We start from the raw sequence: 24,937 nt of genomic DNA, 5'->3' as shown, positions 1-24,937 counted from the left end.
AACATACAGGCAAACAAAAAGCCAGGTTTGCCACTAGAATGACACAATGTGAAAATCTGCATTTGCATCCTGAGATAAACTACATATTCTGATAGGAGTGTGTTAAAGCTGCACAACTTTTTTTCAGTCACAGTTAGTTTTTAAAGTAATTTAAATGCCCAGAGGTAACAAAACTAATCTATCTTGTACCTGTGTTTCACCAGACACTCTCTTTTTGCACTCTCTACTTTTCTAGCAGTAAATGCAACTCCAGGTCGTCCTTTTCTTTCTTTCTAAAAGATAGAGCGTGTCTTCCTGAGAGCTACTATAACATGCCGTGACACATCTTTCCATCGTTATGGTAACGCCACTGAGGTGTACATGAAAAGAAACCAATGTGCTGGAACATGGGAACATTAGATCAGGACTAGGTCAGAATGACCCACTATTGGTGATCCTTTCACCCATAAGGCAGTCTGATGAACAATTGCTCTATTTTCCTGCACATTTCCCTATGTGAAGTAACTGAGCTTTGCCAGTTTTATCTCTGAATGTGTTGCATTTCTCAGCTTGAAATGTCGTGGCCTGCATCTCTGGCAAGTAAATTTCCCAATCGCTTTTTTACTGGTTGATAGCAGGGTCACTGACATATAAAAGTGTCCATACATATGTGTGTGTGTGTGTGTGTGTGTATATATATATATATATATATATATAGATATATATAGATATATATATATATATATATATATATATATATATATATATATATATATATATATATATATAGATATATATAGATATATATAGATATATATATAGATATGCCACACTACATAATTTATTTTTATTTTTGCAGAAGACTGTAATAGTCACTAGTTGACTAATTTCTTAACCAATCAATATTCATCAGCATAGGTTTAGTTTTGAATGACAATTTCTGTATAGACACAAGATAGGAACTGTCATCACAAATTTTATATAAGCAAGGTCAATGAGAAATAAGATAAGAGATTTGTATACTGCTCTGTTTTAGGAATTGCCTGCTCCTGATAAATTTAGATCTGATTACTGACTTTGTCTATTAATAAATGGCAGTCAGACAGTCATCGAATTCCTATGAATATTATTGAAACAACTGGTTCATTGTTGTGGACTGATGATTCATCAATACGATGACGGTTCTTAGAACAGAAAACACTGCAGTACGTTCAGTCTAGAGGAATGGAGAACATCTTTATTGGCTTTGCACAAAATACATTAAAGCATTCACATCCACTGATCAAAAATGCAACTATCAAGACAGAAACTCATTCACATTGAAATGCAACAGGAACCAGAACAATAACTTTAACATGTATTGGAAAGGTTTTTTTTTTTTTTTTTTTTTTGGTCTTGCTTTATAGTCTTTGTGGTTAATAAAGCCTCATGCGTTAAAATTAACAGATAAAGAATAGGAAAATACAGAAGAAAGTAAGAAAATTAAGTATTGATTGTATGTCAATCACCTTGTGATCATAATAAAGGCCACAGAACAGACGATATGGCCCTGTTAGTGGGGAGAGAAATGATATACAAACTGAAACTGAAATTGAAAAAGGTTAATATGGCACAACTTCATGCAGTTCATCAATACAGTGCAAACATTAAAGAGTCATATACAGTAAATATGGAAACACAATAGTGCAAACACCAAACCAACAAGCACTGGCATGACATTATTCTGGAAATAAGAAATCCAGAATCCCAACAAACAGTAATCTAACATTTATACTGACAAATTAATCTCTGCTATATACTGTAAATTACAAAAACCTGCATCACCTACACTAGATGATGACTTAAAGGAACAGTTCACCCAAAATTGAAAAATCTCAGAAAATTTACTCACCCTCTGGGAATCAAAGATGTAGATGAGATTGTTCCTTGATTGGAAAAGATGTAAAGATATATTTAGCATTCCATCACTTGCTCACCAATGGATCTCCTGCAGTGAATGGGTGCCATCAGAATGAGAGTCCAAACAGCCCATGAAAACATCACGATAATTTAACAGTTATTAACATCACTTTAGTCCATTAATGAACATCTTGGAAAGTGAAAAGCAGAATGTTTGTAACAAACAAACTTGTAATTGCCCCCTGGAGGGGTGTTACAAAGCAAACTAATCTACATCTTGGATGACCTGAGGATGAGTTCATTTTTGGGTAAACTGTTTCTTTAAAAGTCAACATGAAATCAACATGAAATCTTTCTTAATGTATATTCATGCTCTTACAGTGAATGTTATTTAAAATAAATTTAAATAGCTTGACAAAAATGTTTCTTTGTAAACTTTCATGAAAATGTAAATTTGTTCTGCCTCTGAAATGACTTTCTTGTAGCGATGGATAGTGGTGGATGGTGTTAACCAGTGACTGAATAGCTATTGTTTTAGCAATTTCATATTTGTTATGGCTCCAGATATGTCACAATATGGAAGTAAAATAAGTTGCAGACATCAATTCATGTTGACTTTATGGCCGCCTACACACTTAAAAAAACTCTAATGGAGAATTTGACAAATAGGAATCATTTTAAAAATCGGTTCAGTTTCAAATGAAGCAGAAATACTGTTTAGATAGCAAATGGGCTGTCTCTAAAAACTTTTGGTCATAGTGACATAATATCACTTTTGTAAACTCTTCATTTTTCCCCGTCTTTGAGATGCATCATCTCAGTGGAAACCATGGATTTGCAGAGTTCCCTGCAAGAACTATTGCACTGAGTTTCCCATTTGGATGCAATGACCTTTATTAAGTAAACAGTGATATTTCAGTAAAATTTATGGACGGGTAAAGTCAAAAACCATACAATACATCTGAAGATCCCTGTCATTTATTTTATAATTTATTTGATTAATTTTACTTTATTTGTATTTGTATTCTCAACAATCAAGCCTTTATTTAGTTATATAATCAGAAATAAAGGATGCATTTTAATTTATCTGTTAAACTAATCTTTTCCTTTTCTCTTGTGCTCAGTGTTGAACTTTGCCCTTAGAAATGGGTCCCCTGTGTTAGGGGATTACAGAGAGGCAGAGGGCATTACTGATTGGTGTAGGAGATAGGCCCACCATAATTCCCCACCTGGCTGTACTCTGATTGGGCAAAGTCCCCCGTTCCAGTAAAAGCACCTCCTGACTGATCAAAGCTTCCCTGGTTGTAGACCTGCTGGTTGAAGGCTGTGGTTTGTTTTTCTGAGGATGAGGCAGGGTACCTTGCTGCACCTCCCTTGTGCCATCCTGTCTCTTTAAACACAAACCAGATGTTTCCAGCCCACAGCACGAAGTTCAAATAACCAAATACCTGTGGAAAAAAATGCCTTGATGAATACAAGAGATAGTTTTATTCTAGTTGAATGAAACCAAAGAACTTCAGCAGTTCAACAAAATATTAAATATTTAAATGTAATTAAAATGTAAGAAATAATTCTTAAATGTAAAAAAAAAATTGATTTTCAATATTGCATATTATAACACATTTAAAAATATTTGTATGAATACATTTATTTAATATTTTAATTATTTTTATTGTTCATCCAAAAATGGAAACTTACCCACCCTCAAGCCATCCTAGGTGTTTATTATTTTCTTCTTTCAGATTAATACAATCAGAGTTATATAAAAAATGACATAACTTTATAATGTCAGTGAATGGGGGACAATATTTTGAAGCCCTAAAAAGTTCATCCATCCATCATAAAAAAAGTGTTCAACACGGCTCTGGGGGTTAACAAAGCTCTTCTGAAGTGAATACTACATTCTATGCCATCTGCTTGAATGCCCAATTCACTGGACATTGGAAGAGGCAGGACATTTCTTTATATAACGCCGATTATATTCGCCATAAAGAAGAAGGTCATGTACACCTTGGAGGATGACTTGAGGGTGAGTAAATCATGGGGTCATTTTCCTTTTTTAGATGAACTATCCCTTTAAGGGTTGTAAATGAAAGATTAAACACCCAAATACAAGTAACATACACTAAATTGCCAAAAGTATAGGGACACCCCCTTCTAATGAACAGGTTTGACTACTTTAGTAATTTCCAAGAGAACAAATCGTAGTGTTTATGCACATAATTATATTAAAGGGAACTGTGGACTTCTATAGAAATAGTTTGGACAGGACTTTTTTCTATTCTAACATGACAATGCATCTGTGTATAAGTCAAAGGTTTAAAAAAATAAAATAAAATTTAGTCACTGTGGAAGAACTTGACTGGTCTGCAGAAAGCCAAGTCCTGATCCCAGCTGAACACCTCTGATGTGAATTTAAATGCAGACCTTGAGCCAAAAACTCATTACCAAACACCAATGACTTGCACATATGGGTACAGTCATTTTGGACACTTCCAAAACTGTTTAAACATAGATTAAATTAAAAAATTTAAATACATTAATTATGTTTCCATCTTTATTGCCACAGTGTGAAAAAAAAAAAAAAGTATTTTGTCCATATAGTGTATTTACAAGTCATTGGTGTTTGGTGATGAGTTTTTGGCTCAAAGTCTGCATTTAAAGTCACACCTGAGGTGTTTAACTGGGATTAGGACTTTGCTTTCTACACACCAGTCATGTTCTTCCACACTGACTGAATCAATCACTTCTTTTTTATCCTTGCCTTATGCATAGAGTCAGTGTCATGTTAAAATAAAAAAAAGGCCCTGTCCAAACTGTTGCCATAAAATTAGAAGAATTCCTTGGAACAGTGGTTCCCAATCCTGGTCCTGGAGAACCACCAACACTGCACGCTTTTGGTGTCTTTCTTATCTGACACACACATTTGAGGTCTTGGAGTCTTCACTAATGGGCTGATGAGTTGAATCAAGTGTGTTTAAATAGGGAGACATCTAAAATGTGCAGTGTTAGGGATTCTCCAGTGAACCATTGCCCAAGAACATCATTATATGCTTTAATATAAAGATTTGTACTCATGGAAATTACTAAAGTAGACAAACCTGTTCATCAGAAAGGAGTGTCCCAATACTTTTGCCAAAACTGTATGTTGCTAGAGTGGTGTAAACTGAGTAACTCATGCCGTACCACAGATGTGTTCAGGCCAGACCATCTGGGTCCGTACACTGAGCTGCATTTGTTGGTCTGCACCTTACATGCAGACATGAGCAGAACCACCTCATCTGGATCAGTCGACGCCTTTACATCTGAAAGACCTTTTGCCCAAGCAGATGAACTTACTAGCCACATAAATGAGAACACCACCGTCACTATGAAGTCCTGGGGAGCATCAAGAAAGCATGTTACAGTACATGTATTTCATTTTAAACTCTGTAGCTAATTACAAGAAATTTTATCACTAAAATAATTACACACTAAAAGCTCTACACTTAATTACTATGATTTGCAAGCATGCATGAATTACATTATGCTAAGTATGACTACATTTTGCGTGTGCATTTTACAGTATAAACACCAGCTCATGTATTGTCTATTAATCTTCTCTAATAGCAAGGCTTCAACAGAGATTCAAGCATTTAGCTTGTCTAACATAACACCAGGGCTCACAATGAGAGGGCCACGGTTGTTTTCACGGTACTTGTTCTGGAAAAAGATGTAGACCACAGTAGCCAGCAGGGAGTACAGGAAGGAAAAGACAGCAATGGTGACAAAGAACTCGGCAGAGGAGGAAAAGTCTCCAATCAGGTAAAGTCGCTCTTGTCTCCTTCCCTCACACATTGGCACATCAAATTCCACCCGGTTCAACCTGTTTCATGTAAGGCACAGAAACATGATACATTTTTAATACAATTTGTGGTTAGACTAGGTATACTTCAGTGTCAGCATTTAATAACTAACACTGGATATTAAGATATAGTCTCTGTCATAAGGTCACTTTCATTCTTTTCTATATCTGCCTTGTCCTCCTTTGATAACTATAAAGTTGAAGCCCAGCTTTACTGAATACAGTGAGATCTTAGGGCTACTTCAAAGCATCACATTGCTGTGGGCATCTTGCATTTCTGCTTGACCTTTTAGGGAAAACAACAACAACTTGGACACATATTATTTGAGACTACAAAAGAGATGTAGTCTTGTCAGAAACATTTAAGTTAAGGTGGTGATTCATTACAGAACTCTATTGTCTTCTGTTCTTTAAACTGACAGCATATGACTTCAACTCTCTTACCACAATGGATAACAATGAAGACAGGATCTGGTGCGTGATTCTAGTGTATGTGTCAACCTCTTTATTGAGTGCAAAGAATTTCTCATCTTTGAAATTGCTAAACGGAAGATATGGCTTAACCTTCTAAATCTTCTATTAAAACATTAATTTATTCAAACATACAAATGCCACTGGAAATATGGAAAATGTATTAAATTGTCAACTGGTAATCTGATAATCAACCATTATCTACATGTATTTGGGTTATGAAAGCACTGAATGCACTTAGATTCACTGATTAAATAGATTAACGAATCAAATTTTATATCTCTACTATACTGTATACAAAATATCACAAAATGAAATAAAATTTAAAACATACTTTGTTTTAAATGTATGGAAGTTTAATTCATTTTAAATGAAATGTAATTTCAGTAAAATAAAATGAAAATATAAAAAAAAAACTGAAATGACTGGAAGAGGCAGAGGTCTGCTTATCTCTAATGATTGGAAATGTATTGCTTTACCTTCTCCGGGTATTAACAGCTCCTTTGAATTACATTCAGTCACTTTGACCCACCCTTTTAAAATCCATTTTGTAGTTGTTTATCGACCCCCAGGACCACAAGGTAACTTCTTGGATGAATTAGATGTGCAGCTCTCAACCTTTCCTGAGGATGGTACTCCCCTAACTATGCTTGGAGACTTCAACATTTACCTAGATAAACCCCGGGCTTTAGACTTCCCACTTCCACACTCTGCTTGCCTCTTTTGATCTTACAACAAAATGGCTACTCACGAATCAGGCAACCAACTGGACCATATTTACACATGACATTGACGTTGTACTGGTTACTCCACTGCACAGCATGGATCACTTCCTCCTCAACATGGTTCCTGACACATCACATTCCTCTCCACATGTCATCTTTCGACGTAACCTTTATGCTTACTGTCACCCTTCTGACCCTGTCTGCTATGGTTTTATCTTCACTTCCTCCCGCTAAACAGTTATCATCTCTTGATGCTAACAGTGCTACTGATAGTTTCTGCTCCACTCTTACATCTTGTTAAGACACTGTTTGCCACTTGTCTTCCAGGCCACCCGTACCACCCTTCTTCCCCTTGGCTGTCTGATATTCTCCAAGAACGACACAGGGCTGCTGAAAGGGTATGGCGCAAATCAAAAAATCCTACTGACATTAATGTGTATCAGTCACTTCTCTCTTCCTTCTCTGCTAATGTATCCACTGTTAAAAAGACATACTATCATAACAAAATTAACAATTCGTCTAACTCTCGCATGCTCTTTGAAACTATAACCCCACTACTTAAGAAACCCACCCTTAACCCATCTCTTTTAGAGAAATACAGACCGATTTCCCATCTTCCTTTCATTGCAAAAACACTTGAACGAGCTATGTTCAAACAAATCTCTGCCTTTCTTACACAGAACAACCTCCTCGACAGCAACCAGTTTGGATTCATAAGTGGACTTTCAGCTGAGACTGGCTTCCTCTCAGTTGTTGAAGCCCTAAGACTGTTAAGAGTGAATTCCAATCTTCAGTACTTATCTTGCTGGATCTTTCTACTGCTTTTGACATGGTTAACCACCAGTTCCTCCTGTCAACCCTATTGGCAAAGGGCATCTCAGGAAACACACTCCAGAGGTTTGAGTCTTACCTATCAGATAGGTCCTTCAAAGTATCTTGGAGAGGTAAGGTGTCTAAGTTAAAACATCTAACTACTGGGGTGCCTCAAGGCTCAGTTCCTGGACCACTTCTCTTGTGTGTCTACATGGCATCACTAGGTTCTGTCATTTAGAAACATGGCTTTTCATATCACTGCTATGCTGATGACACTCAACTCTACCTCTCAATTCCATCCTGATGATCCAATGAAAGCTGCTCACATCTCAGCTGGTCTAACAGACATGTCTTGCTGGATGAAGGACCATCACCTTCAACTCAACCTTGTTAAAACAGAACTGCTTGGGGTTTCATAAAATCTCATCCAAATTTCACCATCCAGTTAGGCACATCGACCATAACTCCTTCAAAAACTGGCAGAAATCTTGGAGTTGTGATTGATGATCAGTTAACTTTCTCAGAACACATTGCTAAAACTGCCCAGTCCTGCAGATTAGCTTTATTCAACATCAAGAAGATCAGGCCCTTTCTTTCGGAACATGCTTCACAACTCCTTGTTCAAGCTCTTGTTCTGTCTGGGCTGGATTACTGCAATGCTCTCTTGGCAGGTCTTCCAGACAGTTTTATAAAACCTTTACAATTAATCCAAAACGCGGCAGCAAGATTCATTTTTAATGAGCCAATAATAATGCATGTCACACCTCTTGTTTATAAATTTGCACTGGCTACAAATAGCTGCTTGCATAAAAATCAAGGCATTAATGTTTGCCTACAAAACCACCACTGGGTCTGCACCCCTTTACGTAAATTTATTACTTCAGACTTATGTGCCCTCTAGAAGCTTGCATTGCTTTATTGTGCCATCCCAAAGAGGCACAAAATCACTTTCACAGATTTTTAAATGAAATGTTCCCTACTGGTGAGACTTAATCTGAACAGCTGACTCCTTAGCCATCTCCAAGAATCGGCTAGAAATACATATCTTCCATCTTCATTTCACCCTCTAACTCTAGCACTTCATTTCTAATTATATTCTTAAATAAAATAAAACTTGCCCATTTTAGGCATGCAATCTATACATTTTCTAAGTGCTTGTCTTCTTTAAAAAAAGAAAAAACTAAAACTAGCTTCTCCGATCTTTTTGTATTCTATCTGTTTATTTATTATACAATTAACAAAAGCCTCTAACACTAGCTTGCTCTATTCTTTTTCTATTCTATGTTTTCTTTTTATTTATTATATAATAAAAAAAGTCTTGCTATACTGTGATAAGCTAATCATTGCTCTTTTGTTGATATAAGTCACTTTGGATATATAGTATATATATATATGTGTGTGTGTGTGTGTGTGTGTGTGTGTGTATGTCTATCATATAGACATATAGCAATAGTAGTATATAAAACCATAAATTTTGTTGTAATGTATGAACAATCTATGTTGAATGAAAAAATATTATAGTGAACCTGAAAATCTGCCCAATTAGCACAATCAATTCATTAAAAAAATTAGTTCTGATGCTGTGAATCATGTTTCCATTAAAAACACTGAATCCAACTGTGCTCGCCAGGAGACAAATCTTGTAACTGACGGCACACAGAGAATATAAAGATGAAACCATTACCACATAATCAAATGCTCCTGTGTATTAGAGTATAGAATTAAAGCCAGGCAATTATCTCTCTATTGCTCTGCAGATAATATGCAGGGGTGCTTTAAATTAGCCTTACCTGAATGGGTAAGCAAAGTTGATGCCAATACTGAGGTTGCTGTCTGACTTGTTGATGCAGTCCACACTAACCCGCAGTTGCCCAGAGTAGCCTCCACATGTTGCAAATGCAAAAATGGCAAAAAGCTAATGGAATATAACAAGCACAACAGTTAATATAAGAATCATGACATTATTGTATCAGTTTATGGAAATCTAAGTTATTAGTTAAAATAATTGTTATTAATATTATTAATTTGCTCAAAATGCAGAGTTCTGTGGGTTACATTGTTAAGCCAGTATAGGTTGCTCCAAGTAATTGTTTTTACAAGTGAGTCGTTCGTCAGTTCATTCATTCATTCAACCGATTCTTTCCAAACTTGAAAAACACAAACTTACATCAATAATCTCTCATATGGTCATATGTGCTATAAACTAGTTTTAACGTAACAGAGATGTGACATCATTTCAGACAACAAACTCTTTTTCATGACATATTATTTTATCGTAAGTCTAATTACAGAAGAAGACAAAAGTTTTTGTAAGCATTGCCCCGACCTGAAATGACGTTACCAGCATTCATTATAAAAGTTCCATGTTAATGTTATATAAAAAGAAAAGTGCTTAAAAGACATCGTCTTACTATTAGAGTTGCTCTAATCACCATTATTTTATTTAAATACTGGATTAGCAGCAGTAATGTGAGGCTGATCAATTTCAGTTAAGTCTGAGCCGTGGTAAACAAGCAATTAATTCTCATCCGGAGTGTCAAGCACATTTGCAAAGGATGTGTGTGAAATTATGAGGCCTGAGCATCATTCATAATAGAAACGACACTCACCAAGAGGTGTTCTCTGTCTCTCTGTCTCTCAGTCTCTCTTAACATTTTTCTCTTTTACCTTTCCAGATACCTGCCTCTGTCCCATTCCTTCTCGAAGTTTTTCTCTTTATACATCCATTACCCCTTTTTATTTAGGCCATGGATCTATTGTGAAGGCTAGTCTTATTAAGCACATGCTCAAGCTGTCTGAGAGCTAAATTCACTAGCATAAAACACATTTCTGTGACACTGATAAGAGAATAGGCTCTCTGTGGAGGTAATACATCTCAGTGAACCCATATACAAGTCATTCTGCAGATTTGCCTGAAAAAATCAATGATGAGCATATTTTCAAAATTCAAGAGAGACCATAATGTGAAAGAATGAAAGCGCACTGATCAATATAGTGCTCAAAGTTCATTATTTATTTGTTTGTTTTTTTATAATATTATTCAAAATCATTATTTAGCTGAACGACATTAATGATTTAATAAAGTGTCAGGCAATGTAACAATGATAATACAAAAAGACTCACACCACTTGTTGTTTCTATAATTCTGTCAGGCCACTCAAACAAACAGGACAACATGAAATCAACATTTAAATGACATATTACTGTTCAAAAACTTTAATTTTTTTGAAGCACACATTAAATTGACCAAAAGTGACAGTAAAGTCATTTATCATGTTACAGAAGGTTTCTATTTCAAATAAATGCTATTCTTTTAAGCTATCTAATTATAAAATAATTTTGGAAAAATGTGCGCATAGTTTGCACAAAACAATTATACCCAGAACCGTTTCTACATATAATGTTGAAATAAGACATGTTAATATTAAATGTTACTTAAGCATCAAATCAGCATATTAAAATGATTTCTGAAGGTTTTGCCATAACACATTACGTTTTGAAATCTATTAAAATAAAAAAAAATATTAAAAAGAGTAATTTAAATTGTCAAATTTTTACATTACATTATCACTGTTTTTAAAGTATTTTTGATCAAATAAACAAAGCCGGTCTTCAAAAACATGAATAATTATTAATGACCCCAAACTTTTGAATGATTGATTTGTATTTGAAAGGTAGTCTATAACATTTTAAAATATATACCATATTTAAATATGTTTTACAGATTTTCCACAAAATCAGATGAGAAAATATCGGAAACCAACATTTAAGAGAGTTTTTCAGACTTCAGAAGCTCTTTTAGGGCATATTATATATTCATATTGGACAATAAATCTTGCTTAACTTTTTAATATTCACTCCTTTATCAGTCTATTTTTAATAGTTTTACAATCTTATTACTTTAAAAGTCTATTCAGGATACAGGTTTCAAACATGATACCTTCAACGATTAATAACCAGAATGTCACCATGGTAACATAAAGACAGATATGCAATGAACCTCCTCAACCTAATCACAACAATCCATTCAACTACAGAAATTCTTGCTTTTTTTCTAGTAAACCAAAAAAAAAACAAAAAAACAATGGCATAGATACAGTGCGAATCCAAGGACCTCTTCTTCTACTCTGCAAGAAAAACTGGAAACTAAATCGCCTTTTTAACACCATATTTCATTGAGTGTGAACAATGACTCATTCATAAGCTAACAGAAATAGACATTTCACCCATTCTGAATTACGAATGATTCAGACAAATGATGAGAGCAAATGTTAGCACCTAAAAAGGTCTCCAATGAATGGGATGTTGGGAGAACTGGAGTCTTACTGTTGTTTTACAAGAAACTGCATGACAAATCTCACAAAAATTCCACATCTTACAAGAAAAACAACCATAGAAGATGGTTAATATGAAGTCAGTTTAACTCTATAACCGTGTTACATCTGATGGCTGCTACGAGATATACAGAGATTGTGAAGCCAGGACTTACCGGAGCAAATATGACCATACACATTTAAAAGCAAAAGAGAAATCCAGCTTCAGAACATATTAGATGTATCTTCTCCACGTCTCTCTCTGCTCGTCTTGTAGTGTGGATGGTGAAGGGGGGAATGTGAGCTCAGGAGAGGGATGGTGCTTCTGCCGTGCTCTCTAAGTATAACCCTGCACTCCCTCTTTTGCTCTGAGGACGGGGGGCTGATCTAGAGTCACAAACACACAGAGGGTCTCCCCAAACCACTTCACAATGAAGTCACATATCATACTGGACACTAAATGCTTCAGTTTTGCATTGAAATAAATGAGATTGTCCATGCAGAGAGATTTGTAGCACAGTGGTCTGAGTGAATCACCAGTAATAATAAGCGACAGTCTCAGCTACATAGACTCGATTTAGTTTTACTTCTGAGAAATGTCTTAAATAATGCTAATATGGTGAAAGTTATTTAATTGTTAAAATGTTATATTGCACTTTCAGATTTTTGATTCATTTGTTGTCCACCCTATTATGCAGTTTTTCAACCACAGTTTGATAAAATCAAGAATATTTTTGTTTTTAAAAACTGTGTGTCCCTCAAAAATGTTGTACACATTTGGACTTAAACTATAAAGATTTTTTTCTTTAACAACTAATGAATTGATTATGTGTTTTAAAAATATATTTTCAAAAATATATATAACTAATATTATATAATATAGGAATAAAGGACCTTTTATTACTAATGTACACACACACACAATATATATATATATATATATATATATATATATATATATATATATATATATATATTATACTGTTATGTATTTGTCCTTGACGGGATGAGCATTTTTCCCCTTTTGTGATGATACAGAAAGATACTTATTAAAGTATATGCCATTTTTCTAAAGTTTCAAAGCCCTAAAATGTGTTATAGTATAGAAACTTTAGTATAAGGAACAATTTTCACTGTTAACTATATTATTAACACATTGGCTGTGTATTAGTACTTATAAAGCACATATTCTATATATGACCATGTTCTATGTCCCTAATCCAACCCAACAACAACTACCTTATAACTATTAATAAGCACCAAATTAGGAGTTTAGGGCAAAAGTCAAGGTTAATGGTTTGTTAATTGGACCTTAAAATATAGTGTAACCAAAAAAAATAAATTAATAATAATAACAATAATAAATAAATAAATAAATAATGTTGTGTTTCATCCTTTCAGGATTGAGGTTTTAAGCAGAACTCTTTAACTGGCCAGTGTCCTGCAGACTTTAGTTCCAACCCTTATAAAACAGAACAAGCTTATTATATCACAGTGTTTAGAATTATTTGTAAATTACAGACAGGTGTGTTTAATTAGGGTTGGAAATAATGTCTGCAGTACACTGTGCATCACTGCAATAGTGTTGTATGTTTTGAGAATGTTAGATGACATGACGATAACAGCTTTAGAGTTTATTGCAATGTCATGTAGATGCCTATTTCAGATGTGTAGAAAATGCCACCCCTGCTAATAAACCACATGATTAATTACCACAGCTCTTAATATAAGACAGCACTGGCCTGTCATTATGGCAAAAACAATGATGCCTTCTCAAGGCTAACCACAAAATGCCTGCTCACATATCATGCCAAAGTAACTTGGAAAAGCTACAATCATTAACAATGAAGCTTATGTCTAAGTAATGGAAATAAGAATTTGAGTCTCACGTGTGTATTAGAACACCTCAACATACCAAAACTGCTGCTGAACTTCACACCAGCAAAAACTTTCCAAAACTTTTGTCGCTTGACTCTCATCACTTGACATACCCACATTCCGTCGCCAATGGTCACTGTTGCTCGTGTCGCTGGAAGTCACCAGCTTTCCAGTGAAAATTAATGGGAGAATGTCGCTCTGTCACTGGCGGTGTGAATGGGGCTTAAGGCTGTGCATACCCTATGCAATTTCATCAAAGTTTTTGTTAAATACTGACTCCAACTCTGCAAGTAAATAGCATGCAACTTCAAGTCAAAGCTCAGGATTTATTTTCTAACACTATACAGTCCAATCGACAAGCTGCATCTGGACTGCTCACACTATACGGCAAAATAACATTGGACTGCCTAATAGGTTGTGTTTATTAAAGTCTACACACAGTGAACATGATTTGACCAAGTACAACATGTTCCTGGATCAACATCCTTGTTTATCCAGGAACATCATTCCAATCAACCAATACAATTTGAGAGATCACTTTTCAGGAAATGTCAGTTTTAGGCTTACAACCAGGATTAGGGGCATCTACACCCTTTTTAATCAGCTATCATTTCCCTCTAATTTTAGGAATAAATTATGGGTAAGGTTATAGGTTTAAGGTAGGGATTGGGTTAAGTCTGTATTTTTGTCAGTAATGTTGATCCAGGATCAACAAAAGATGTTGATCCAGGAACATGTCTTACTTGGCAAAATCACGGTGACCATCTACACGTTGTGAGGAAAACTCCCCATTAAATTTAGGCCAGTCATTTCATAGCTCCACTTCAAATACTCTTACGAGGGGCGACTAAAATATCTGACTTGCCAGAAAATCCTCTGACCATCCAACTGCTGGTCGGGAGAGGCTATTTTCCTCTCGTTACCCCCTGCACACTGCACATCAAAAGAAAGCTGAAATTCTTCCTGAATCAAAAAAGACAAATCAGCTTAAAGTCAGACAAAAATCGCACAGTGTATGCCCGGCCTAAGGATTCCCCAGTGTGGCCTTTTAGACTCCACTTGTCCAGTCCAAAAGCTGAGATCCTATTGTGAAGGATTTATACACACACCACAAGGAGTCCAAACCTGTGCTGATGCAATCAAATGAAAGTGTGTCTGACAGCAGCAGAATCACACTCGACTTTAGCGGAATCTAATGGACAGGTGTGAGAAACTCCCGTGAAACAGGTGAGCAGTGTGTGGGAGCTCGACAGCCAGTTGAAAAGACGCTTTTCTCAGTGACCCATATGTGCATAGCACCTGTTGAGCTGGTAATGAGGAGAGGTGTTCCCTCTTTCTCTCTCCCCACCAGAATATCTTCACAGTTTCAGAGTAATGAGATGACTTCAAACTGTGTCAAACAGAAACTGTGTCATGCTTCTATCTTCAGTGGAGGCTGTGAGTTACCTGGGGTTTGGGGAATGCCTCACTTCAATTTTAAGATGAAGAGCTTCAACAGAAATAGAAGAACTACTGGTAAGGTAAAAGTTGAAGGTACCAAATAGTATGTGCCTGTGGCTTACTCTTCAAATCCCTATAGAGAAACTCAGATTCTTTACTACAAAAAATGTGATGGTAGTGGCTAAAACCCAATAATAAGCCCTTGTGTCTATCCAAAAAAAGCAATCACACCATAGCTATAACAGTTCATTCTCTTCAGGTAATTTCTTCATTATGTAAAATGCTTTCATATTTGGCGGTCCTTTAAATATTAAAGGACCGCCAAATGCTCATTTATTATTTTCTTTGCCATTTCTATGGCAAAGAAAATAAGAAATAGTTGTCCAATAATTTATCTTTTAAAGTCATCTCTATAAAGTAATGCATTATGATAAACAGAGTATGTAAACGCTCTTCATGAAACACAAGTGAACCTAAAACCCTCATTGTTATAAGGAAGGAACCGATAAAACCACACTGAAGTCAATCTCTCTAATCTGAAATTTGATTTATGGTGTCGCCATTTTTCTGTACTGATTGTGCCTTACAGTATATCCGGATAACCAATCTCAGATCAATGGCAACAAATGCATTTCAATGAACTCAAAACGTGCATCTTAAAAACGCCCTACACCACCGTGTCACTGCGAAGAGCTCCGACAATCCCTTAATGATGTGTCAATCATTCAGCCTCACTGAAACCAGAACTACACCAGAATCAGGGCTGCTAAACAACTTCAGAGACTTCACTGACTCACACACACAGGGCAAAGATATCCACACACATTCCCAAAAAGCAACAGGACAGGTTGAATGCAGTAAATAAAGAAAATCATCCTAGTGGGAGATATGCTATGCTGAAATGGATTTAAAACCCTTGTTATTTTGTGAATTTAGCATATAATTAGAAGAAGTCAAATTTTTCATAATTTCAGGTGCCTCTAACTGTAAAAAAAAAAATAAATAAAAAAAAAAAAAAAATTATATATATATATATATATATATATATATATATATATATATATAAGATGAATACTCTTAGATGTCTGAAGTCATAGTGCTTGGCTGGTACTTCATTGTTTGAGCTTTGGATCTTACCACTTTCATATTTCACAGCTGAGTGTATCAGACAGACCAAAAGCCCTTTGAAACCGTGCTTGAAATTAATTTCTTCTGTGGTTAGTATTGAGTTACAGAGGGAAGTATTTATTTAAACCCAATGGTCTTAGCCTGAGAGACTCGAGGAATCCAATTTCTCATTTATGTGGATCGGTAGAACACGTCAGAAAGGTGGCCCTGTATCGACAGTGTACTGATGGTCATCAGAGAACTAGTAATTTATTTTTAAATGTGGCTTCAGCACTGAGCTCAATGTAATAGAGGTCTAAAAAAAGGGACTACAGCTCTGTGTCTGAAGTGGAACAAGCAGACTTGCCATATGGATTTATTTTATGGTACTGTACTTTCTTGGTGTTTTGTTTTCAAAGCTTGAAAACCTCATTACATTGTACAGAATATATATATATATATATATATATATATATATATATATATATATATATATATATATATATATATATATATATTAATGTTTGTTAAGCTAAATAAAATTCAGCCTAACCTCATTACATTGTACAGAATATATATATATATATATATATATATATATATATATATATATATATATATATATATATATATATATATATATATATATATATATATATATATATATATATATTCAGCCTAACCTCATTACATTGTACAGAATATATATATATATATATATATATATATATATATATATATATATATATATATATATATATATATATATATATATATATATATATATATATATATATATATATTCTGTACACTGTAATGAGGTTAGGCTGAATTTTATTTAGCTTAACAAACATTAATATATATATATATATATATATATATATATATATATATATATATATATATATATATATATATATATATATTAATGTTTGTTAACCTAAATAAAATTCAGTCTAATGAAAGTTTTTTTATTTCAGCCAGTTACTGAGGTATTTCTCATTTCGTTAAATCTAACTTGAAATTCTAACACAATTAAAACTAAATAAACTAAAATATATTGAAATAAACCGACTCTATACTGGACATATTAACTACATTTAATACATGTACTTTTTTTTTCTTTTTTCTCTTTTCTTACATTGTCATTATTTTCAAACCCTGTGACCATAACTTCAAATTAACCCTTCTGCTGCCCCCATCTGTTTTAGTTAGGAAATACTAACCTGTAAATGGAACTTCCATCAAAAATGGAATGAGAACATATACAAAATACAATAACATATTTAGATTTAGAAATATTTTATTCTTTTGAAAATTATTAATAAAAATAGTGTAAATACATTTAGGTGTCTCTGAGCTGTGGCATTTTAAAAGTTTGCAAGGTTTAAACAATTTCCATCTTAAGCAACAAAGTAATATTTTTTAAATGGGTAAAAGCATTAGCATAAGAAGACATGAACTCAAGCCTTGTAACATTTAACATTAATATTGCTAGGAAAACAATCAACTTCTTTACCAATATTCACCCTTTTGGTCTTTTTGCCATTTAGACTGAATTGTATATTAATGTCTAAGTGGATGATTATGTAATAGTGGATGTGATATCTTACAATGAAAATGAAGCAATTAGCGCCATCTAGAGGCAGCATTGAGATGAGCCTCAAAACGCTATTAATAGGCAGTTACGGTCACAGGCAGTGACAAATTTATAGGGGATTGTTTTCACTACATTTAATAATAATAAATTGAAAATAACTGTAAATAACTTACCAAATCATTTAGATATAAAACACCAAGTCAAAAAGCCTGGACTGATCGCATAACTGTACTATACCGATTGTACTGCAGATAATGTTGACTTCTGGGACCCAGTCAAGACCCAGAAGGGGCAGGTGAGTCATAATGATCATATTCTAATCTGTTCCTGCTTAAGCTACTGCCACTTACTTACTTATCTCATCTGCAGTAATTAAAGCAGAGAAACTCATCCTGTGATTCATTTTTGGTTTGTGTGTGTGTGTGTGTGTGGAGGTTAATAAGAGTCTTAATTAGGGTTAAGCTTAATCAACAGCATTTGTGATTTTGATTAACACAAGTAATAATGCCCCTCAAAATAAAAAGGAGGTTACAACCAGGAGCTTACAATTATACTAAATGGGACCTATTTTTAGAGGATTTGAAATGAGAAATGTGAAGCTTATAATTTTTTACGAGCACTTACATTATTTTTCCTGTTAAAACTTGTCTATTATTTGAGCTGTAGGTTTTTAGACATGATGTTATCATGGCAATGAAGTTGTAAAATTATCTATTACTGTCATCAAGGACAGATGGAACTATAGGTATTTTCTAAATGAAAATGAGAAATGGATGGAAAACAGAAGCTAAATAAAAATATCTGGGGAGAAAACAGAAAAAGTTCTCACACTCATCTAATTTTACCTCTGCGAAACACAAAACAAGATATTTTGAAAAAAGTTAGTAATCAAACAGTAATGGTGACCATTGACACTGAATCACGAAAAACTATGAAAACTAAAAATATCAAATAAAAGCTAATTCAAAATGTTTTTTCCATTGTATTTTACCATTACATCATATTATTAATATTAAAATAACATTTTTTACAGATTGACCCTATTAACTTCCACTGTAAGTGCCTCACTGTAGCCTAGATTAAAAAAAATAAAAATAAAATTATAATGCCACATTGTGTCACAAGTGTCAGTATAAAACAATAGTAGCAGTAGATGCACACTCTCACATGAATGAGCACACGCTTGCTCAAACAGACAAGCACACATACCCCAAACACTCTCGTTTCAAGCTCTGGACACCCACCCCCTCTCCTCTCATCCATCCCTCTGCTCTAAGTTTCTTTCTCTCACACGCACACTGGTGTGACTACCAGTGGGTGAGTGTTACGATGCCGTGGCTTGTTTATCAAGCTTTCCCAGCTGTGTTCTGCAGGGCAAGGATGAAGAGCGCAGAGAGGGGGAGAGGGGGAGAAGATTACAACAGACCCCCTGCCTGCATAGACACACAGCTATTCTGAATGAGAGAGAGAAAGCACGAGAGAGGGGAGGGAAGTGATGGAAGGAAAAGAAAAATGGAGGGCAGGAGATATTTAACTTTACATGGTACTGCTGGTGTTTAAAGCACTGAACAACTCAGAATATCTAAATATCAGAATATATACATAATAATAACAATTATTATTATAATTATAATTATTTCTTCTTTTTTATTATGTATCAGTATTATTTTCTTATTTTGTATTAGTTTAATGTATGTGTGTGTGTGTGTGTGTATATATATATATATATATATATATATATATATATATATATATATAGTATATATATAGTATATATATATATATATAGTTTACATTTTAGTAATTTTATGTGCTTTTGTCCCTTTTTTTTTTTTAAATATTCACATTTAGCATTAATTTATTTTTAGTCCAGTTCTAGGTTTAGTAATTTTATTTTAGAAAGTTTTTATTATTATTATTATTATTATTATTATTATTATTATTATTATTATTATTATTATTATTATTATTATAGTTTAATAATATTATATTAATATTCTGGCCTATGAGCAGCATTTTATGCAAAAAATAAATAAATAAAAATACCTTGAACAAAAAGTTGTTTGAAGGTGAAGATGTCAGTACTAAAAATGTACTCAATATAGTGTATACCCCTAACCCAATGTAGTTCTAGGGTTTGAGTTGACTACTCTGTAAAAAAAATTCTAAAGTTTCAGGAGATTTTTGAGTTTTCTCAACGTTTTGTTCTACACTCAAAAGACAAGTTGAGAAAACTCAAAAATGGTTGCTTTAAACTTTTACGTTTTTTTTTTTTTTTCAAATTGATTTTTTACAATGTAGTTGTTTAGACAACCACCTAACAACATTCTATAGTTACTATTATCATAACTATTACCATCTGATACAATCTGAACTTATAAAGGAGAAACGAAGAACTGGAAAAGTTAGCATAGCAACTGACAGAGAGCTGCAGAAGTGAACTCTAAAGAGCAAAGTCTTCCTATTTACGCTGCTTTTTAAAATTATTTTGTTGGTTTTGTCAGTGGATATAGATCAGAATGCACCTGTGTCACATTAAAGCATCCACTCATCACTTATCCATGGGTGAACACACACAACACATGCTCAAGAGCGACGCGTCTGTGTACCACTCTGCTTTCAGCCTGTATAGAACACTTCAGCATCTCTCTCTCAGACAGCGTAACACTTCCTGAATGTTTCTGGTAGGTGATTAAATGCTGCTGAATGCACATAAACACACACACACACAAGCGCATAATATATATATATATATATATATATATACACACACACACACACACACACACACACACACATTAAAATGCCGCCAACCTTTCCATCCCCCAACTACTGCATTCATGCCACGCTTCATTCCAATGATTCCCAGTATGTGGCAAGAGTAAAAATATCCCATGTTCTCTCACAGAACTATCAATCACTTCTTGGAAGATGTCAGACTGGCTAACAACAGTGGTTTAGCACTAACCAGATAACCTGATGAATGCATAAGTCCTAAAGTATCCTTTCCGATTATTTTCAGACCCCTACACACTTAAAAATAAAGGTTTCTTAATGGCATTGATGGCTTCATGAAGAGCCTTTAACATTCATGGATCATTTCCATTCTTTATAGTGGGATAAGATTCTTCAGATTATCGAAATACTCTTCGATTTAAGAAAAAAACTGAAAGGTTCTTTGAGGAACCCAAAATGGGTTCTCTATGAAAAGTGAGTATATTCACTGGAAGGAAATTTCCAGCTCCCTGTTGTTTCATGAGATAATCTGTGTTGAAATTAGAAGAACACTCATTGGATGCTCCCAGAGCTCATTACCCGTCTGTACAATGCACTCAGGCCTATAACAGGCAGTATGTATCTGGGCGCTCTTTGTATGCTCCACTGATCATAAGTAGGCATAAAATCTCATTTTATTTTTTGTAAAACACTGTCCTCCTTCTTTTCCTCATTTGCCATCTCCCTATGGAGTTTCCATGGCTACTTGGTCACGTGATACCGCAAAGCCCCTCCCCCTGCCCTGAGGTGACTGTCACAGCGGTTAGTCAGACTCGGCCACCCGACCAGGATGCAATTCGACTGTATATTTGAGCTTGTGTGGTTTTAGTATGTTTATATGCATATAGATTGAGCTGGTATCTCTGGCTTTTGTCATTCATGCTCTTTGAATCATTGGGATATTCAAAGATTTTACCAGAAGATTTTTAAGTTTTACAGTTGTACTTCTACTATTTACTATATTTTATTGGATGTTAAGTCACAAGACTCGGTTTAGCTCTTCAGGTTCTGTCTTATCCATGTGATAAAAAGGTGGGTCATGGAACAGCCGCCTCATGCGACTGCAGACGTGAGATCGAAAAACGGAGAGACAGCCAAGCTTTCACAGATAAATTTCTGCACATCTGCACACAAGCAGCCAAAGCACATCTGCCCACAGCCAGTCAACCTTTCTAGTGAACTGACAAACCAACCTTTCTTCTGTGAATTTGTAAAACAAACCTCCTGTCAGTCAGCTTTACTTCAGTGAATCACACTGGCCTACTCAGTCTCAGGTGAAATTCTGCCACTCGGTCGAAGCACTTTTCAAATGAATTGTCTGTACAAGCTCACTGAGATATTTTGCTCAAGCTTTCATATTCAGGTAAACAAATAATATTGTGCATTATTGAAGATTTGGCATATTTGTATTGTGTTTTTTCTTGGAAAATGGATATACTGTATAATATAATATTATATAACATAATATAATATAATACATCATTTTGCACATTTTAATATGTGTCACTGGTCTTACTGAGTCATTTCAGCTCAATAATTGGCTAATTATCACAAATAATAGCTTTTGAGAGAATGAGAGAGAGGGCAAATATCAAGAGGATGGCTGTGCAGGAATTGCTGTGTTAAAAAAAAAAAAAAAACCTGGCAGAGAGGAAACTATAGAGGCAGAGACAAAACCAAAGACCGGCAGAAAGGGAGAGAGAGAGATACACAGACAGAAACACAGAGAGAAAAGCCACTGTGTGACCAAAAGTGATTAAGACTGCATGTTTCCCTGCTGATAAGCTTCTCTCTCTCTCTCTCTCTCTCTCTCTCTCTCTCTCTCTCTCTCTTTCTCTCTCTCTCTCTTTTCTGAGGACACTTCAAATGGAGAGCAGGGAGATTAATTTCCTCAGGAGAAGATGCATCGCATCATCCAATCCCCCAGCATTCAATTGCAATAATTATCCAAAATGGCATTGCCACTTATGTCTGCCTCAAATTTGCATAGCTCAGAGCCGTTTATGGTTGGTGTTGTAAATGTTTTCATTTTCACCTCTCCATACATTTGATGATGAAAAAGAGGTCTATGAGATAAATTGACTTTTTGCAGTTGTGTTGCTGAGAACATTGGGGACAGCATTGGAGAGGCTTAGTAATTCTATTCTATTCTATTCTATTCTATTCTAAGTTCTAAGGTTTTTAAGTCCAGGACAGATTTTTTTTTTTTTCTTTAGCACAGTAAATTAACTTAGCTGCAATCACTCAGCATGTCTTGCCATGCGCTAACGATACCATCCCATTTAAAAAAGACTATTTCTTGAATGTTTTTTTTGTTCCTGGGAATCCTGCTGTTGTTCAAAGTGTCTGATAATAGGGTACTAAAGCCACATAGCAGCACTGACAGTGCAGAAAGCCTTACAGATGGACACAAATACACAGAAGCTGGACATGTCTCATCAAGAAGATTATGTCAGAGCACCAGAGTGTGACACCATGGCGAGTCGAACACACACTTTCCTGACCCACACTCATCAGATGGCCGTGGGAAAACACATTTGAGCTGTTTTCACAATAGAGGCTTTAATTAGGTGCAGGACGGTCATTTTTGGATAACACGGTTATGGGGTTACATTTCAAAATAAAAGCTTAAAAAATCCTATACTGACATTTAGTCACTCACCAATGAAGATTTATTTTAAACTGAACAGGATAAAATGGTCATAATACATCATATTCAAAATTATTTAACTAATGTTTACTGGCTACATAAGGTATAAAACAAGAGACACGTTGTATTAACTAACATGTCCCTGTACACTACATTAACACTGCACCAAAATATGACGAACAATACATACACAAGAAATACATATCAAAGCAGATGCATCAACACATCTGATTATGTAAAATAATAATGAATAAATACATTAAATCATCAGTTCTCTTACACATGGACAGACCTCGTGCAGAAAGCAAAAAAGGTCATCTGCACCTTGACTTAAATGCTAAATCCTGTCTTTCACTGATTATCTATTTACAGTTTACATTCAATTCAGACATGAAGTCTGGATGTCATCTTAAAACTTACTCCATTTACATTTACCAAATGCTTCTTTATAGCAGTAGAATGTGAGTAACAGCAAAACCCATGAAATGAATTGACTGCTGGTGCATTATATAAACCCGAGCACCTCGGTTCATGTATACAGGATTGATCATGACATCAATAGAATGTCACTTACACTAGTGAGGACTATTTTACGTTTACTTTACGCTTATATTATGTTTTAAATAAATGATACGTTTATGAAAACTTCAAAAGGGTCAATTCGGATTCTGCTTATAATAAAAACGCGCAAATGGAATAAGACTCATATTATAAATAAGGCTACTTATTCAAAACTGACTGCAGCACATGATTGAAATAATAAAAGTAAAAATCACTCGCTCCCTCACACATGCCTGGACCAAGTTTATTGAGCCAATTGAGGAAAGTGAAGAAAAGAGGAGAGAGAGAGAGCGCGAGAGAGAGAGAGAAAAAACTCGTGTTTTACGCACACTTACCCATTCCAGAACGCGGATAAATCCCAAAGGTAATTTAAGCACTTGGAATGTCCCAAGTGACATAATCTGTTTAAAAACAAATGAACACGATCAATAGCGTCATTTAATGTAGTTTGATTAGGCACAGTTCAGTAGGCTACATTTAAAACGTCTCGTCATTGTCAAATCCACAAACGCTATTTTCTACCTGATTAGCGGTTTCCATTTTCTTGTTTGAGAGAAATGCGCCTGTAAGTAGGATAGGTCAAAACCAAAACAACGCTAAATGAGTGATGTGTCAGAGTCGCGAGCGCAGAGAGAGGAATCGGCTGTTATCGCGTCTCCGTGCGGAAAGAGCCGAGGAACTTCGGGATTAATCGTTTCTCTATACGAAGACAGCCGAGAGACCTCGGCTTTCATCAATCCTCTACTTCGGAAAAGCCGAGTACCCAGGGAAAGAGCCGAGTGTCTTCGACAAAAACCTTTTCTGTGTACGGAAAATGCCGATTGTGTTCGGCTTTAAAGACGCTCTGGACCTCCATAGAGACAGACAGGGATTGGGTCTGAT

At 34.9% G+C, this 24,937-nt stretch overlaps 1 protein-coding gene across 2 annotated transcripts; it reads right to left on the bottom strand.

Moving 5' to 3' along the window:
* Positions 1 to 1,196: 1,196 nt before the first annotated feature.
* synpra (synaptoporin a) lies at positions 1,197 to 24,701 on the bottom strand. 2 transcript variants are annotated; one of them, XM_052568637.1, is made up of 6 exons: positions 24,578 to 24,701; positions 24,391 to 24,456; positions 9,522 to 9,646; positions 5,545 to 5,743; positions 5,065 to 5,256; positions 1,197 to 3,326 (listed from the first exon to the last, which is right to left on the bottom strand). In XM_052568637.1, exons 1-6 carry the CDS (start codon positions 24,593 to 24,595, stop codon positions 3,066 to 3,068), a joined length of 861 nt encoding a protein of 286 aa, XP_052424597.1. In that variant the 5' UTR covers positions 24,596 to 24,701; the 3' UTR covers positions 1,197 to 3,065. The 2 variants fall into 2 exon arrangements, with proteins under 2 accessions (XP_052424597.1, XP_052424598.1); XM_052568638.1 differs by lacking the exons at positions 24,391 to 24,456; positions 24,578 to 24,701 and adding an exon at positions 12,221 to 12,384.
* Positions 24,702 to 24,937: the final 236 nt, after the last annotated feature.

Source organism: Carassius gibelio, chromosome B11 (assembly GCF_023724105.1).
Source record: "Carassius gibelio isolate Cgi1373 ecotype wild population from Czech Republic chromosome B11, carGib1.2-hapl.c, whole genome shotgun sequence".
NCBI lineage: Eukaryota > Metazoa > Chordata > Actinopteri > Cypriniformes > Cyprinidae > Carassius > Carassius gibelio.
This window is presented reverse-complemented; position numbering and strand designations above follow the sequence as displayed.